The following is a 16,542-nucleotide window of genomic DNA, read 5'->3' as shown; positions in this document are numbered from 1 at the left end:
GACAAAAAAAGATAAGGAATAAGGGATGAGATATGGCGTGATGCATCATGTGAAAGCAGTGGAGAATGGGGTACTATACAAGAACAAATTTGGGAAAGATGGAGGCATACAGGCGCCTCGAGGTTGTACGCCTCCACCAACCAGTCCAGTTTGCAGTTTACAAGCCTGTTTGTCCAGACTCAGATATGCTTAACACACATCTTCAACACAGCAGCACAAACGATGATCGATGATCACCACAGTTCATGTCACACTGACACTGACCTTTGACCACCAAATTCTAATCAGTTCATCCTTGAGTCCAGGTGAACGTTTGCACCAAATTTGAAGAAATTCCCTCAAGTTGTTACCGATATTATGTTAATAAGAATGGGACATACGTACGGACCGACAATCCGAAAACATGATGCACCCAGCCACGGCTGTCACAAGCTCAGAGGCATAAAAAGCAGGTCAAATGAAAGGAGTGATAGGAAAGTTAAATGTGCAGTGATAGAATATAAAATATTGGAAAAACTATAGAATGTAGCAGTAAATGCTGTTAGTCTTTCCTCAAATAGTTGCAGAGCTGAGCTGTAACACAAATGGAAAAAGAATTCACATTTAACTATTTTAGGAAGTTAAGCACAACAGTACTTCTGCTAAACTATATGTAATTTCATATCAGTTTAAAAAACATGGTTTCATTCCTAATGAAGCAGAAGCTTGTGGTTTTTAAGAGGACTTGTTTTGTCTTCTGATGCCAAGCTCTTGGATCTAACAGTTGCAGGAATCTGTGCCAGCATGGTTGGAGCTAGGATACCTAAACGTGGCTAATGAGGTAACTTTACAGTCTTCCTCTATTATTATTGAGGGAAGATTTACTAAAGTTTGACAGCAGAACATTAGACACCCACTGGCTTCAGCCAGTGGGTGTGAGGCTGAAATAGATAGGAGGTAATAGTGAAGTGTCTGGAACTCTTGACTTTTCACTCATCATGTTATTCTGGTAGTGAAACGGGTATGTATGTGTGTTTTATTTTGGTTACGCCTCTGTTGTAGAACACATGGCAATGTACACATGCGATGCAATTAAATTTGCTAAAATTTATGACTGAGATTTGGAGACAAGGAGTGAAGAATGTGTTATGTGCAATGTTCAAAACAGAAAGCTTTTGCTTGGAAGGAAAGCAATATCTGTGCCACTGCCATTTTGAGATCTTTTACAGTGAGGTTTGAATTCATATACAAGTTCATCAGTTTCTGGTGCTTAGCCCATTGATAGATTGCAACAACCTAACAAAAAGCAAATTTGTGCATTGGTTGTTCTCCAGGATTAGCAAAAAAAACTACTAAAGAAATATGGCTGACATTTTAAGCTAGTCTAAAGCCAATCAAGCTCCAGCACCACACCCGAATCAAAATCTTGAGAAATCAAATGCGTTTCCTTCCAAACAAAGATCATTACCAGAACTGCTCCTACAGGCGACTCCGTCTCAACCATTAGCTAGAACTTTCTGTTAATTAAGCATTATCTATGTGTAATTACTGTCAGTTACACCCTATGAAACAATAAACAGCACCAGCTACCTGCTGTATTCAATAATCCATTTTCTGGGTTACCATCGACCAGTTCAGCACTGAACACCGTTCAGCCAATAAGAGACAATGACTAGTCTCTATTAATCAATAACCAAAGTCAGTTATAATCCAATCTCAAATGGATGGTTTTCTTTTTTTAGGTAATTGTGAGTCGCTACTTTGAAATGTATAGAATACTGTACAGGCGTGTAATCATCTAATCCATACAGGGTAGAGAGCTTCAAATTACACTGATTTACAGTGACCATTGAAACAAACTAATGTCTTTTGAAAGGTGCAAAACTGCACCTGTAAGCCTGCATCAGTTGTTTGCAAACATGCCAGATAATTGAAATATGTTCATTCTGGTGACCTGATACCAACCACAACTTCACGCTGTCACTGTCTTTTTTGGCTTGGGAGGGTTCCTAACTGAGTGAAATGACCCAGGAGTATCCAAGTGGCAGCCATGATCAGAGCGGCTCAAATTCTATAAATGCTGAGGAAAGGAGCTTCAGTGCTTCCTATCTTATCTCATTTAGCACAGGGTACACTGGACTTTCTTTTTTTAAGAAAGGAAAGTCCAGGAAACAACAGAGCACCTATTTTATTCCTGTGACATGATCCAAAACTTCTGGAAATCCTTGCATGATTGGCTGAGCTCCAAATCCATAAATATAGATTTCTTCTCTTAAGGAGTTAGGTTAGGAGTTAGATAGGAGTCATCTTGAAAAACAAGCATTTTGAATTTTGTATATATCTATATCTATATATCTATATATATATATCTATATATAGATATATATATATAAATAAATGTTGTATCACTAACCCCCACCCATTGTGTAATGCACGAAAAAATAATTTTCTTAGGAAAGGAGATTTTTTTTCGACTTTTCAACTGCAGCCATTGTGTTCAGAAAACGTACCATCCTTCAGCTCTGCAGCCATGATCGTGAGAAACTAATGAAGGCCAACAATTTCGGTCCAGATGAGTGGGAGTCTTCCATCTCTCGGACAAATCCCCTCTTAAATACAAAGCCTCAGCATCTATCAGCCCTCTATTCTTTCAGCTTCTCCTTCTCAAAATGCATGAGAAAAAGAGGTCATACTTATTGCACCATGCTCAGGCACAACGAATTCTCTCACAAGTGAGAAAACGTTTTGGTGTTGAGGAAGTAGGAGGACAGAGGTGTCAGCTGACTGCTGCACACACCAACTTTTCCTAGTATTGTTGATCATAACCCTAAAAGATCACACAATGTCTAGATGTCTGATCTGTGGAGGAAGTGAAGCGTCTCTGATAAGAATTGAGGTTTTACATTGTGAATGAGTATGAATGTGTGAGCTCTGATCCAATGTGCAAAACAATGAGAGACAATCATAACACACCCTTATCTTTATGTTCATATTCATGTAAGAGGATGGTCAATTTACATTTTATTCAATGCCATAACACTGTGTAATCCATTGAAAGCATTTGAGATTATTTTTCGACAGCAATCTTAATCTTGAAAGTAATCTTAAATAAATTGACAGATATTTGGTTATTCTCTTATTAGTGTTTTGTTTTCTCCATGGCACACCATGATGTTCAATTCTGTGCACTACGTCTCTTTTGTCAACATTATGTAAAACAAAAAGGGTGGTGTTGCCACTTAGTGTTTCATGTTCTTGACTGGCGGCTGACATCCTCACCTTTCAGGGTGTCCTGCTCGGCCCTCATGATGTCAATCAGGGAGCTCTCCAGAGTGTTCATATTGAAGCTGTCAAATGACCTGGTGCGTTCCTAAAGAGATGAGAGAAAGAAGAGAAACACCATTTAATTTTCTTTACTTGTAGTTTACACAATTTTTTTATTTTATTTGTGGCAACCAGCAGTCTGTACAACTGCCTCAGTTAACTCAAGCTGGTCAAAGAGCACACCTACACAAGAGGAGGAGGCAGCATCCATCTTTATTTACACAAGAAAATATACTTTCTTTTTCAAAACCTAGCCTGGACATTGATGACCAAGGTAAGCTATTAATAAAAAATACGTTTTTCAAAGGAACAGCCAGGTCCTTCCCCCCCATTATTTAAATACATGATGGCCTTTTAACTTTAAGGTTCTGACACTTTTGGCATTGGCCTTTCATAGTGAGAATGACCAACAGTATACATTAGGAGTCAGCCCTAGTTTCACATAAGCATCAGTGGAATCTCAAGTTGATTACTCATATATTCTGCAAAGTAAACACCGAGATAAACAGTTTTTTTCTTCTGCTTTAATTGTTCATGCTTCGGCCAAACTCTGTAAGGCCTCCAAATGGGAGCTCAAACAATACCTTCAGACATCTCTGTGGCACAGGTGTGTGAACCATTTGAATTAAACAAGGACTTTGATAAAACACTCCTGATCAGCAATTCATCTTTGTGGTATTATTTTATGACACATCCTCATAGGTTTGCAATAAACCCACTTATTCAATGAGCCAGTATAATAGAAGTCAACAGTAAAACAAGCAGTACAACCAAGCAGGAGCAACAGCTTTGTCACCCACAACAAGGGCATCCTTGGCATACCAAACATACTGCAAATGTTTGTGTGCACACACAAATGCGTGTAAACACACACACCCATCCACTGTGTATACATAAAATATGCGCACACACCAAAGACATGTGCCCTTACACAAACGCACATGCACAAGTGCCATGCTGATAAGGCTTCTGTCTTGACTCCACCTTAACCAAAAAAACATATGCAGCCTCTGACAACAACTTGAGAACAAACTGATAACCTTCTTCTGTCCAAAATAACCACAATTTAGGTCGACAAAGCTACTGAAGACCACAATATGAAATATGTACCCTTCTTTTTTACATTGACCACTGGTGCTAAATGCTTTATGTCCCCACATCTTCACGTGTTTAACTGTTTCATTCCTTCCTCTGTCTCTTCCCTGTTTTTTTTTTTCCAGTCAGTCTCCAATGCGTGCCACCTTAAAAGCAGAAATACCTTTAAAAAAAAGTTTTCTGTTCCTCAATCATGTGGCAGAGATCTCATATTGCATGACTCTTCTGGCTACAAGTTGTTGTTCAATAAGCCGTACATCATGACTAAAATGTTTAGTCATGATTCTTTTTTTCTTAACTGTCTGGTCACAACTGAAATAAACTTTTTTTTCCTACTTTCTGCATCATATCTTTTTGACTTGATCATTTTGAAGTACTATTTGCAAAGATATTTCCAAAAAAAAATATGCTTTAAACCAGGAAGTAGCATTTTATATAAACAGTGATTTTTAAAATGCACATAAGAACAAATAACACCAGATTAACATTTGGCACATGGATCAGGGGAAGGAGGACGAGGCTGCTGGACTACAAAGATATATGGTTGTAAAATATTAGAGTCAGGATACATTTCACGATCTCGGTTTTTGCTACAAGATTTAAGTGGGGAAAACAGCCTCTTGAACACTTGTAAACCCTGTGGACGACAGCTGCTAAAAAGATAAGAAAAGCCTCATTCGGCAATGGCATCTTTTTCCAAACTTTATTCGGATGCTTAATTTTGGTGCATGGTTTGGGAGAAATGTGGACAGCTGCCATGTTTTTCAAGAGTTAAAAGGCCAAGTGGTGCATTCTTCCAATCAGAGGTAGCAACAGTTTATGTGGAGATCTGACTAAAAAACAGAGACGCTATTTGTCTCTTATGCGGCATACTTGAAATCACACCCGTCTCAAGCAAAGAGACAGGGAGAAGTGACAACTGTGGGCTGATGTTCCCAGATTAAAAGCAACACATTACCATTAAACAAGAGGAATAAAGCATGACAGTGTGCATAAAACCCATCAATTAAAGTAAGCTGTGAGAAATTAAAAGAAAATCTACAATCACAACGCAGAGATAAAGAATGAAATGTGCTATCTGATACTGGATAGCCAAGAATTACCCAACATGTCAACCTGTAAGCAACCTGTATAGTCAGTCACAATTTCCATGTACTGCTTTGTCTTTCCAACAAATGAATCTAGGCCTAACCTGTAGTATTTATCCTGTAACCAGGTCAGGTCACACCCTCGCAACAAACTGTAGGCCAGTATCTGGAAGGATCAGCCTAAAAGCAAAACCACCTGGGGAAAAAAAAGCTCAGTGTGTAATAATATTACACCATGAACACCACAGGGGTCAAATGCTTGGGGGTTCAGTAAAACTGACCTGTTTCAGTGAACCATATGACCACGAGTTTGGCAGGCAGGGAACTCCCTTTTTCATCTTCTGCCTGGCATCTAGAGTGGCTCCCAAAATTCAAGAGCTACTTTTACTATCTCATCATCCAAAGAGCGTGGTTGGATGTCTGGCACACTTGCTGGTGAAAAAGCCAAACTTCCAAGCTGTAGCCAAAATTTTACCAGCACAAGGGCTGGAGGAGATTTCCCACACTGACGAAAGGAACATACTAAAACTGCGATGACATGGTAGAAGAACACACCCAGTGAACACTCTCCCTCAAAACAAATATCAACAGAGGGATATAGGCCAGACCATGTGCACTATTTTCTCATATCCGCCTCAGTATCTTATGTGGACTTAGGCTATTGCTTCAGGTCACATAAACCAAACATTCATAGATTGGGGGGGGGGGGGGACACAAGTGAAGAACTGGTTCCTGTGAAAACTGTACACCAAATGTGAGTATAGCCTAGCACAGGTAAGCACACAAACAAAAATACATTCAAGTAAGTGGCAGCAATTTATATAAGTATTTCTGGCACCTGCTGCATTTCTACAGTTAATGGTACCAGTTTATGTACCACCTTCTTGGTACAGTTATATTTCGGCTGCATGGTAATCCTATTATGTTGTTTCAGGAGAATAGGAATTCATTTTGTGACTGAGGTGGACTGAGTATGGCGGAGTCGAGGCCTCGCTGGTGCTCTGCAGTTGCTAAGCATTAGGCTAGGGAGGTGCAGACGGTGATTAATCATCAGATTTGTGCATCCCTCTCTCTCAACAACTGGCCAGCTGACTAGCAAAGTACTTACCCCTGACACATTGCAGGGTGTGCACAGTTACGCACACACACACACACATACATACATACGTAGTCATTGTCACTTGTCACATCCAGTTACACACATACACACACACACACACACACACACACAAACACACACACACCCACAAACAGAGATTAGCTGCAAGGAAAACAAACACAATTTACAAGGTAGTCCATGTCATTGTGTATCTATGACAGTTAGCCCACACTAACCCCAGGCCATAGGTATAAACATAGAAGTCATGGCATGACATGCTATATTCTTTGCAGGCAGCTGTTAAATGTAGCTCAGTGTACTAGATAAGCAGGAAAAAAAACAGTAAGCATGATGCCGTCTGGCTCAAGCTAAAAGGATCTAAAAGAGGAGACACACCCCTTTTTACTGTGACTGTCGATAAAAGTCTGCATGATGGATTGATTTGCATTGTGCAGCATGGCAAAGCGCCCCTACCAAGCCCCGTCGCCATCCCTGAATGTTCGACCCTGAATTAACAAATATGTACTGAACTGATCGTAATGTACCAGGATTACGCAAGCATGAATGCATCATAAATTTTGAAATCACCACAAAAAAGTCGCATGCGCTCAGTGAATCAGAGAGCGTCCACACATAAAAATAAATCATATGATGGAGTAATCCTGTGTTAGCCTTGTGGGAGGCATGAAACTCTCAACGGGGCTTTTTCACGATTAGTCATGTGGTCAATAAAATGAACGTAAATTCAGAAAAATGCCCATCCAAATTTTGTCGAAGACCAAGGTGGCGTCTTAAAAATTTTTTAAAAAGGAAAAAAAAAGACTCCGAATGAATGATTGATTATCACAATAGTTACCAGCAATTCTGTCAATTGACCAATCAATGAATAGACTAATTGTAATTAAAATCTAGTTCATTTACTGGTATTTTTTTAACATCCTGGTCAGTGTAAAGTACATTCATTTAGTCATTAATTCATTGCTTCCTGTGAAAAGGTAGGACTTACACTATACGCTGTCATATACCCAGCTCATCTTGAAAGACCTGGCAAAATAGTAACTGTGGTCATTTGGTCAATACTAGAGCTGCAATTCTTAGTTGATTAATCGATTAGTTGATTTACAGAAATTAACTAGCAACTATCTTGATAAGTGATTTATCAAATTAGGATTTTTGCAAACACAAATTCCAAAAATCTGACAATTCCAGCGCCTCAAATATGACAATTTGTTGATTTTCTTTGTCTTCACATCATTTTAAACATCTTAAAGCTTTTCGGTGTATCCATATTGCCCAGTGTGCCCAGTTAATCAACATTTTACATTCAATGTACATTCCGTAGTCAATGTCAATCCATTGCTTTCCACTTTGCATTAGTCGAGAGTGTAATGAAACCTTGCCTTAAGAGACTAGCTAGTCATTGTCAAGAGACGCACTGCCCAGCTCAGTTAGTGAGACAGACAGACTTGAGAGAGATGCATTGCGAGCTAGCACTTAGCACTTAGCTAAATAGAAACAGGTTTGCCTGATTGCTGTTCCAACAATTCACTCTCATGGTGGTTTTTGTTTAGGACCAAACAGGTAGACACTGTAATAAAATACCTGATTTTCCCCTGAGAGTTAATACCAGCACCCAACAGTAGCTTGGTGCTTATTTCACATGCCCCGAGTCACCACCAACAGCTGTCACACATCAATGACAGATGATGGTACAGGGCATCTGCACAACCCTACATAAAAACCGTATATGAATATGAAACCTTTTAAAGCTACATTTGTTTAACTGTAAAGTGAAAAAAGGTTGAAACAACAAAACTGATCCGATTACTTGCAAGATAGGCTACACAGCCTCTCAACTTTAGACAGGTTTTAATTTTAGGCACCACAAACCAGAGAGGACAACCTCCAACAGATTTTGATGACATGTAGCGAAGCAAAGAATGATTAAATACAGCTTGCTGTAGGTGATTAACTCCAACATTAATCTTCCATGTCACCTGCCTGTTAATGAAAAATGGAAGTTGAGGGAGGGTTGAAGAGTGGAGAAAGTAATAGGGTAAAGGACATAAGAATATATGGCTGCAGTGAGAGTTTTCAGGTTTTGAGGAGGTGTGAGATTATTTCGACATCCATCTGAAATTCATAGGTGGCAAGTTTTTCCCCTTATTTTTGTGCTTCTAATCACATCCCTGAGAGAACAGGGAGAGAGAGGAAGCCCAAAGCAAAGAAGGGAAGGTGGAAAGTGGCAGATGAAAGAGAGGGGATGATGGAGAGAGGGAAAGCGAATAGTGAGGTAAGGCAAAGTAATAAAGAGAAGAAAAGAGGGCAGGAAAGGGAAGCAGGTTGAGCTTTTGATGCTTGTGATTATGTTTCTTCCTGGTCTAAGCATTTCAAAGGCCTGCTATGACATTAAATACCCCCAACTGTCAAAAACAACCTACTACCCCGAGCTGGCTGAATGGCTGAATACTGTGTGTATGTGTACATTTGGGGTGTAACAGGACTGCCTGGGGTTTAGACCGAGCTGACTCCTTTATTATATGCAATAAGCTAGGCTAAATACAATATGACACTTCTGCATAGTCTCTGCTTTGTCTTCTGCCTTTGTTAAGACACATGTGCAGAAGACCTAGGCCAGGGACTAATTAGGACTCGTGCACACATGGGCATGTGCACATACGCACACATAAGCACCAGCTCTCTTTCTTGCTGTTTCAGAGCGTCTGTCAAGGGTGTGAGAAGGGCACAATGAGGCTGTATGAGCAGCAGAGTTATGTGCTTGCCAGCGCAGCTTGGGTCGCTCATTAGTCTAAAAAAACATTTCTCTCATTTAACACCACTGTGACAAGGACCAGAGGTAATGGCTGAAACCTGAGGCTTCTGGAGCTTAATGGCTCAGAGTGTCTGTTTGTGGGTGTGCTTGCGGACAAGAGAATTTGCATGTACATGTACATCATGGATACGGGAAAGAAGGCTACCTGAAAGGCTTCCCCTTCAAAGTAAGCATGTCAGCATCAACATAATCATCTTCTCATCATGAAAGTCTCCTGCCAAACACAGGCTAATGAGCAGGTGAATTGTTAAGTCATTTGTTGCCACAAACTGGCAAAAGAAAATCTCCTTCTAGAGGCACTACTTAAGAGCGATGACATGGTTTCTCAGGCCATTTCCTCTAAGTAACATAGAGAAATAAAATGCCAAACATCTATGTTCATTAAGTACAGTTATAATACTAATGCTTGTGGGCTGACCAAAACTGCCCAGAAATACTGCACTATGAACCTCTTCATCAGCCTTGCAGTCGTCGCAACCATTGGCTTGAACTTTTTTCACTGACCCCTTCACATGATGACAATTCATCATCTGCAGGTCTGATTCTAAAAATAAAGAGATGTTTTAATGAATTAGCCTCTGCTTTCTTTTCCAACTGATACTCGACTTTTCAGACAATCAGAAGTTGAACAAAATGCTTGAGTCAGACAACAGGTGTTGAGAGACAGTTTAATAACATACCTTTATGTAACAGCACTGTATAAGTCTTCAGTATATGAAAGCTACACAAACAATGAGGAGGCAGCTGTAACCTGCAGTTACCCAGGTAGCTTACTGAGACAATATCCTGTTCTGGCTTACTCGCCTTCAGGCCCTGCAGGTCTCGACCTGGTCACTGGCCAAATCTACCAATCCAAATGAGCCCAGTACACCTGACACAACAGCAGGCCTCTGACCTTGAATTTCAGAGGTGAGGAATTAGGGAACAGGGAAAGAAAGAAAAGAGAAGAATAGAGGACGGCAAGGAAGGGGTTTCTGTGAATTAAAAAAAGAAAAAAATACATATTTCTGGTGTAAGGCTAATTTCCAGCAGGCCAGCAGTTAGCAGCAGTGGGCCTGGACAGGAGCCCATCACAAATGCTAAAGCAGCTCTAATACAGCAACGGAACCGTTTTGCTGCAGCAACAGCAACAGTATTCTGTGTGCCATGTCTGTACACCACTTTGAATAAACTATCCACCAAATGGTCTTGCTCTCAAACTGCATCTATGCATTTGCTCATATACACACAAATCGCTCTCATGGCCATGAAAGTGGGCAGAGTGAGAGATCTTTGCCTCTGCAGCTATCTGTTGTAACGCAGCAAAATAGTGACCAGTGGCATATTCCTGCTTTAATGTATGTTCATATCTTTCTGCAAATGTTACAGAAGAGCGACTTTATGGGGGTCAGCTATCTGATTAGTCCCTGTAGAGTTGTTTGTTGCAATCACATTTATTCCAAAGGCATACAAAGAGAGTGACACCGTCATGAACTTTGATGGCACACAGGCAGAACAATGGGGGTTCTAAAGCAAAAGCCACTGATCCTTCATCTGATGTGTCAGTGCTAAAATGGAAACTATGTGAGGCAGTTGGACAATGCTACTGGAAGACTGTGACAACAGTTCTTCATGGAGTACATTTAGTGCGGAGTTACAGGAGCTACGGCATTTCAATTACCAAACCTGGGGGGTGCCTTGTGTAAGGCAACGTATGTCATCAGTCTTCTGAACAGTGCGTGATCTCGAGGAGCGCTGACAAGAACCATTTTGATTACAGTTTTAAAAAAGTAAAACAAAGCTATTGGTCTAATGGTTTTGGCAATCCTTCAGCAATTGTAATAAAATGGGAGTGAATGACAAGGAAATAGCCTAAGCCAACTGGTCTGACAGACATGGCAATTTTCATGTCACATCTAACTACAAACCCAGACACTCATAGTAAAAAACAACACTGACAAATATCTTTGCGATATACAGAGGTTTCTGACAAACAAACCTGACACTTGGATGCCTGTATAATAATTTAACAGCGGTTTCTACAGTGACAGCTTCAACCCTGCAACGTGATCCATAGGCTCACACCAAACTGACACATTTTTCAATTCAGTTACAGGGGAGCAGAACGATGTCATCATCCTATGGTTCAGAAAAACACATTATATATGGTTCATAATTTAATAAACTTAATTATTCTTCACAAGTTTAAGACAACACCTAGAAAACCAAGTCTTATAGTTTAAGGGTTATGTGTCAGTGTACATCTTCATTCCTTTACAGGCATCTTTATATTTTTTCTAGACCAAAATGATCCATTCCCTATTACTCTTGCTCTTTGCAAATGAGTTATACTTCCACGCACACATACACGCGCACACGCACACGCACACACGCACACACAGTAAGGCCATTCTATGCCCATCCTCCCTCTGCCCTTGCAGTATCAAGAGGGCAAAAGGACAATGCTACTTGAGCTGATCTGATTCAACCACAATCAAGGGCAACATACTGCAGCTACAGCAATGCTAGCTTTAGCTTTAATCTGATATGGGGATGTAACAGAAGGGACTCACTACTGCTCAAAATGGATGCAGCATCACAGGTCTGATGAAACAGATGCAACTAAGTTAGTGAGATTTTTATCTAAATGTGCTGCTTGTCAAAAATTGATTTTACCACAATACAACTCAAAAATATTAATAAGGATGAGGCCTAAATGATTTGGTACAGGTCAGACATGAACCTCACCCCATGACTACGCACAACAATTAGGCTGTTATCTGCTGGTAAATTGCTGCTCATATGTAAGCTTTGCCATTTATTCAGCAAAAACACTCAAGACATGTCAAGACATGTCAGAACAAAGTCCTTACTGTTTGGCCTGTGGTGCACTGTGAGTCATTAATTGCAAGTTGAGATAAGGAAATACCTTAAAAAAGGTCAAAACGAGCATCACTCTCTACATTTTTAATTGGGTAATTTGCTAATTTGGAGAATTTTAGTTTGTTACTGAAGAAACTGTCAATGAAATTAGAGGTTATGACTTTCCCCAATGAATGGGCATGGCCTGGAAACAAAGCAGCCCATCACTGGTGGTCTCTAAGGCCAATTAGTAATATTGTTAAGCTATTGACAGGCAGCTGAAACAACAAAGGCAACCAATCATCCAGACAATTTAACACTATCTACTCCAACCAAGATGACATATTGATGGCAACCTATGGCTGACCAGAAGTTAATTTGACGGAGCAAACTGTCAGTAGATGAAGGAACATTGTGCAATGGTAAGAAGGCAAAAGGATATGCATAGTACTTAAAGAAAGCTCTCATCAGGTCTTCAGGCCTAGCTGGGCCTATAGCAACCTCCCTCTTTTCACCCCCGCCTCCTTGTAACAACCGACACAATTAATCATGAGCTGGATCAATAAAATGAATTTATCTCCATGCTCCCTTTACCTCTTGCAATCGGATCAGCGGTTTCTACATGTGATAATACAATTATTCAAGCCATCTTCATTGTGTTTGGACCCAGCTGTCAAAATTACAGTATGAATAGGCTGGCATTTTGAAAACGTGTCGCTAGGCTTTGACAGCCACGACCTGGGTGATTAATAAAGTGGTAATCCTGAAAAATCATTAGGTTCCATTTCAGAGAATAAAACAGATTGATGCCCTGTTACGTGAAAGGAGTAAAGAATAGTGCTCGGTCAATCAATCTACAGTATTACCTCTTTTTTTTTTTGTATTTCTGACTGAAATAAAAGATATCCCATAATGATATCTCCTTGTTCACTGGCGTATCTACTTTTGTCTTCATACTGTATCTCAGTGTCTGTCATTCTCAGACTTCCATTCCGGCGATGGTTCTCCTCACACCCTCTCTCACTTTCCCCATTTCTATCCTCCCTCTCACATTTCTACATCCTGCGCCCCATCTTTTTCTCTCCATCCTGATGTCCCCTTCACTCCCAACTCCCCGCATCCCCACTCCTCCCACCAACCCCCCAGCTCGTATACGTGGCACACACCGCTGCAGTGACAGAGCCACATTAGTCATCATCAGGGACATACAGCTGTGGAAGTACAGAGCCCAACGACTGATTTCTCCGCTAACACGGTGACAAATGCATCATGTAAACCCATGCCCTCCCCCCATCTCTAAAAATAGCAGTTATACCACATACTATAATAAAATTAACAGCTGACATAAATGACACATTAATGTTTAATCATTCAGGCAGCAAGCGGCCACCGCTGAAAAATATTCACACATAAAGCATTAAAACACAAAGTGCGCATACGCACGCGCTTCGGTCTATAAGCACAGGAAAAAAAAACAGTTAATAAAAGGAATACTATGCCAGAATTACTGCTAAATCATAAAAGGAGGCCATTCAGAGGCAAACTGACCTGAAAGGGGAAGATGTTATCACTGCGACCGACTCCATCATCCATCCAGGACTTGGGGTTGAAGCCTGCGGGACTGTTTCGAGGGTACTTCTGGGATGCCACGTGGTTGTTAGGGAAGGTCTTCTTTAGGGGAGAGATAGAGTTGATGGGGGTCATCCCGCCGTTCAGCCCTCGGCGATAATCTCTGCCCTGGGACCCTCCCCAGCCGCCACCACCACTACCATAGCCTCCTCCAGGGCTCCAGGAGGTGGAGGAGCCGGGGGAAGGAGAGGGGCTCTGGTAGCTGGCTGGACCCCAGGGGGACGGGGGCTTGTTCAGGCTGTTGGACAAATGCGGCAACTGGCTGAAAGCCGGATTCCTGTGCGGAAAGGGCGGCGGAGGGTGTGGAGAGGCCGGGGAGCGCCGATGCTGCTGGTGTTGGTTGTGGGGGTGTTGGAAGTGGGGGTGAGGTGGGGGAGCCGCGTGGTGCTGGGACAAGGCCGCCGCCGGTCCAATCTGGGGGGAGAAGTTCCCACCAAATCCTGGACTGACATGGTGTGAGAAGTTCTGGAACAGCAGGGGTCCGTTGTTGGCAGAGGCCGGGTTGAAGAAGCTGACGTCTTCATTTATGATGGTTGATGGCGCCGGTGGGATGGCAGCTGACCAGTTGTTGAAGCCAGTAAGTGATGACGAGGTTGTACTAGACTGGACAGGGCCAGTTCCCCCGAGACCAGATGTCTCCTGGTAATCGAAGCCTGTCAGGACTGGAGACTCGAGACGTAGCTGCTTCTCCTTTCCATTACTTCCTTCAGATGTGCCGTTGTCTGTCTTGGCTTCCTCTGACCGGGCCTTTTCCAGTTCTGAAATGATCCCACCACCACTTCCACCCTCCTGGTGACTCCCAGGGGACAACTGCTGCTGCTTTTCTTGCGTTTCCTGCATTTCCTGTTGCTGCTGTGCTTTGGGCTTTTCTGGGCCCCCCAGGATTTCGTCTTGCACACTGTTATGGGTGGCAGAGGCAGGGAAGAGCCAGGGAGAGCCTCCCGTGGTGCCATTCCCTGCGGCTGTGGTGCTGTTTATGAAAGCAGCAGGGCTCTGCGACACATTTTGGTGGTGGTGTGGGGGCTGCAGATGCGGGTGGATTCGGACCGGGAATGCAGACTTGTTGCCAGTGTTGTTTTGAACTAGGACTCCAAACCCGTAATCCCCCATTTGTTTTCTCCCCCCACACACAAATGCTATCCCGTGATCGTTTGGTCCTATTGAGAGAAGAGCACACAGGATGGCATGCACTGAGTTAGCAGTCACCCCAGTCATTCCACTATAGATCAAGGGATTTAGAAACAATTAGGTGATGGACACAGACATTTCCTAGTGACATAAAAGATCTGTTTTTTTCAGTTGGGTCTGTTTTACGCCCTCAGAGAATTCCTAGACATATGATAATCACACAATATTGTCATGAATGAGCTCATTCTTGCACTGAACAATCTAACCTTATTACTCTAGGCAGTTGACAAAAGCCAACCAGTTAACATTACATCTTTAGCTAATTATAACCCCGTGACGTTGCCAGCTTGTCTGCAGCTGAGCTGCTGGCAGCCACCAGTAAAGCTAGAAGCAGCCGGCACATACACACACACACACACACACACACACACATTTTGAGACGGTTTCCTTACGCAAACCGACTGACAAACAATAAATTACTCACAGCATAACGTCAACGAGAACAGAGTAATACAAAATATCAATGAATGTTGAACATATTAGCAATCAATCGTTATAACGTTCACAAGAAAAGCACTCGACCTTGTTTGACAGCTGTCAGTCCAACCTCCAATTTTATCAGATTTAACTCACACACTTGTTTACTCTGACTGAAATGGGTCCATTGAGTAGTGTCACACATTGTTGTTCATTAATACATCCTTACACTTGAGGTAACAGTCGACAGTCAAGCGGTTTAAAATAAACTAGATGTGTTAGCTACCATCCGTTGCTAACGTTAGCTAGCTAGCTATTAACCGTTAGCACGAATGCTAGCTAGCCGGACAGGCTGGATACAGGCGAGTAAAATTTATTCTCACCTTCTGATCACCACCTTCGACCTCGGCGATGTCTTTGTCGAGACGCTTCCCCGGGCTGAAAGCAAGGTGGTGTCCTCGAAAAGATGAGTACGGCAGGAAAAGCTTTTCAGAGGCGATTTGATAGCTGACTCGTACAGTGCAGTCGGTCAGCTTTTTTTTTCTCCCTTCTCCTGACGTGTCCTGCCTGCTCAATGACACAGCTCTCTATCCGCTGCCTCTGATCTGGACCGTATCACCAAAGAGCTTTGTTAACGTGGCAATGTGTGTAATGTATTCGGCCGCGGGTCTTTCACAAGCTTTTACTCGATGGGGTTCATTGTTCGTTTGATTTCAGTATCTTTTTTCGCTAAGGGTCTTTCCAGAGCCAGCCGATTCCTGTGCGCTTCTTGGCTGCCCCTCTCTCCTGGAACCGACCGTGGCCGAATAACAGCGAGAGATCGGCCGAGACACACTTCCGCTTCTAGCGCCACCCTTTCCATGCTGACCACTCCTCCGGAGAGCCACACCTCGACATGTGATTGGACGGAGCGCCGGCAACCTCGCCCAATTTCTTCATCATTTAACAGCCATACACCAATAATACATCCATGCCACCCGTAAGTACTGCCCACTGAGGTCGGAATCATAGAAAAAAAAATCCTCCTTGCACGGTCCTGTCCTTTCACG

At 42.1% G+C, this 16,542-nt stretch overlaps 1 protein-coding gene across 2 annotated transcripts in view; it reads right to left on the bottom strand.

Moving 5' to 3' along the window:
- The window catches only part of LOC111217078 (cytoplasmic polyadenylation element-binding protein 4-like), a 31,219-nt gene extending 14,935 nt beyond the window's left edge, over positions 1 to 16,284 (bottom strand). The window contains exons 1-3 of one of the 2 annotated variants that reach the window (XM_022738775.1): positions 15,877 to 16,284; positions 13,808 to 15,107; positions 3,259 to 3,349 (exon numbers count right to left, since the gene is read on the bottom strand). In XM_022738775.1, coding sequence (XP_022594496.1) covers positions 3,259 to 3,349; positions 13,808 to 15,103 — 1,387 coding nt within the window. In that variant the 5' untranslated portion in view covers positions 15,104 to 15,107; positions 15,877 to 16,284. The remainder of the gene's footprint in view (positions 1 to 3,258; positions 3,350 to 13,807; positions 15,108 to 15,876) is intronic. The other variant, XM_022738776.1, reaches the window with a different exon arrangement.
- Positions 16,285 to 16,542: the final 258 nt, after the last annotated feature.

This window comes from Seriola dumerili, unplaced genomic scaffold, assembly GCF_002260705.1.
Source record: "Seriola dumerili isolate Sdu_G_001 unplaced genomic scaffold, Sdu_1.0 BDQW01000040.1, whole genome shotgun sequence".
Taxonomy (NCBI): Eukaryota; Metazoa; Chordata; class Actinopteri; order Carangiformes; family Carangidae; genus Seriola; species Seriola dumerili.
This window is presented reverse-complemented; position numbering and strand designations above follow the sequence as displayed.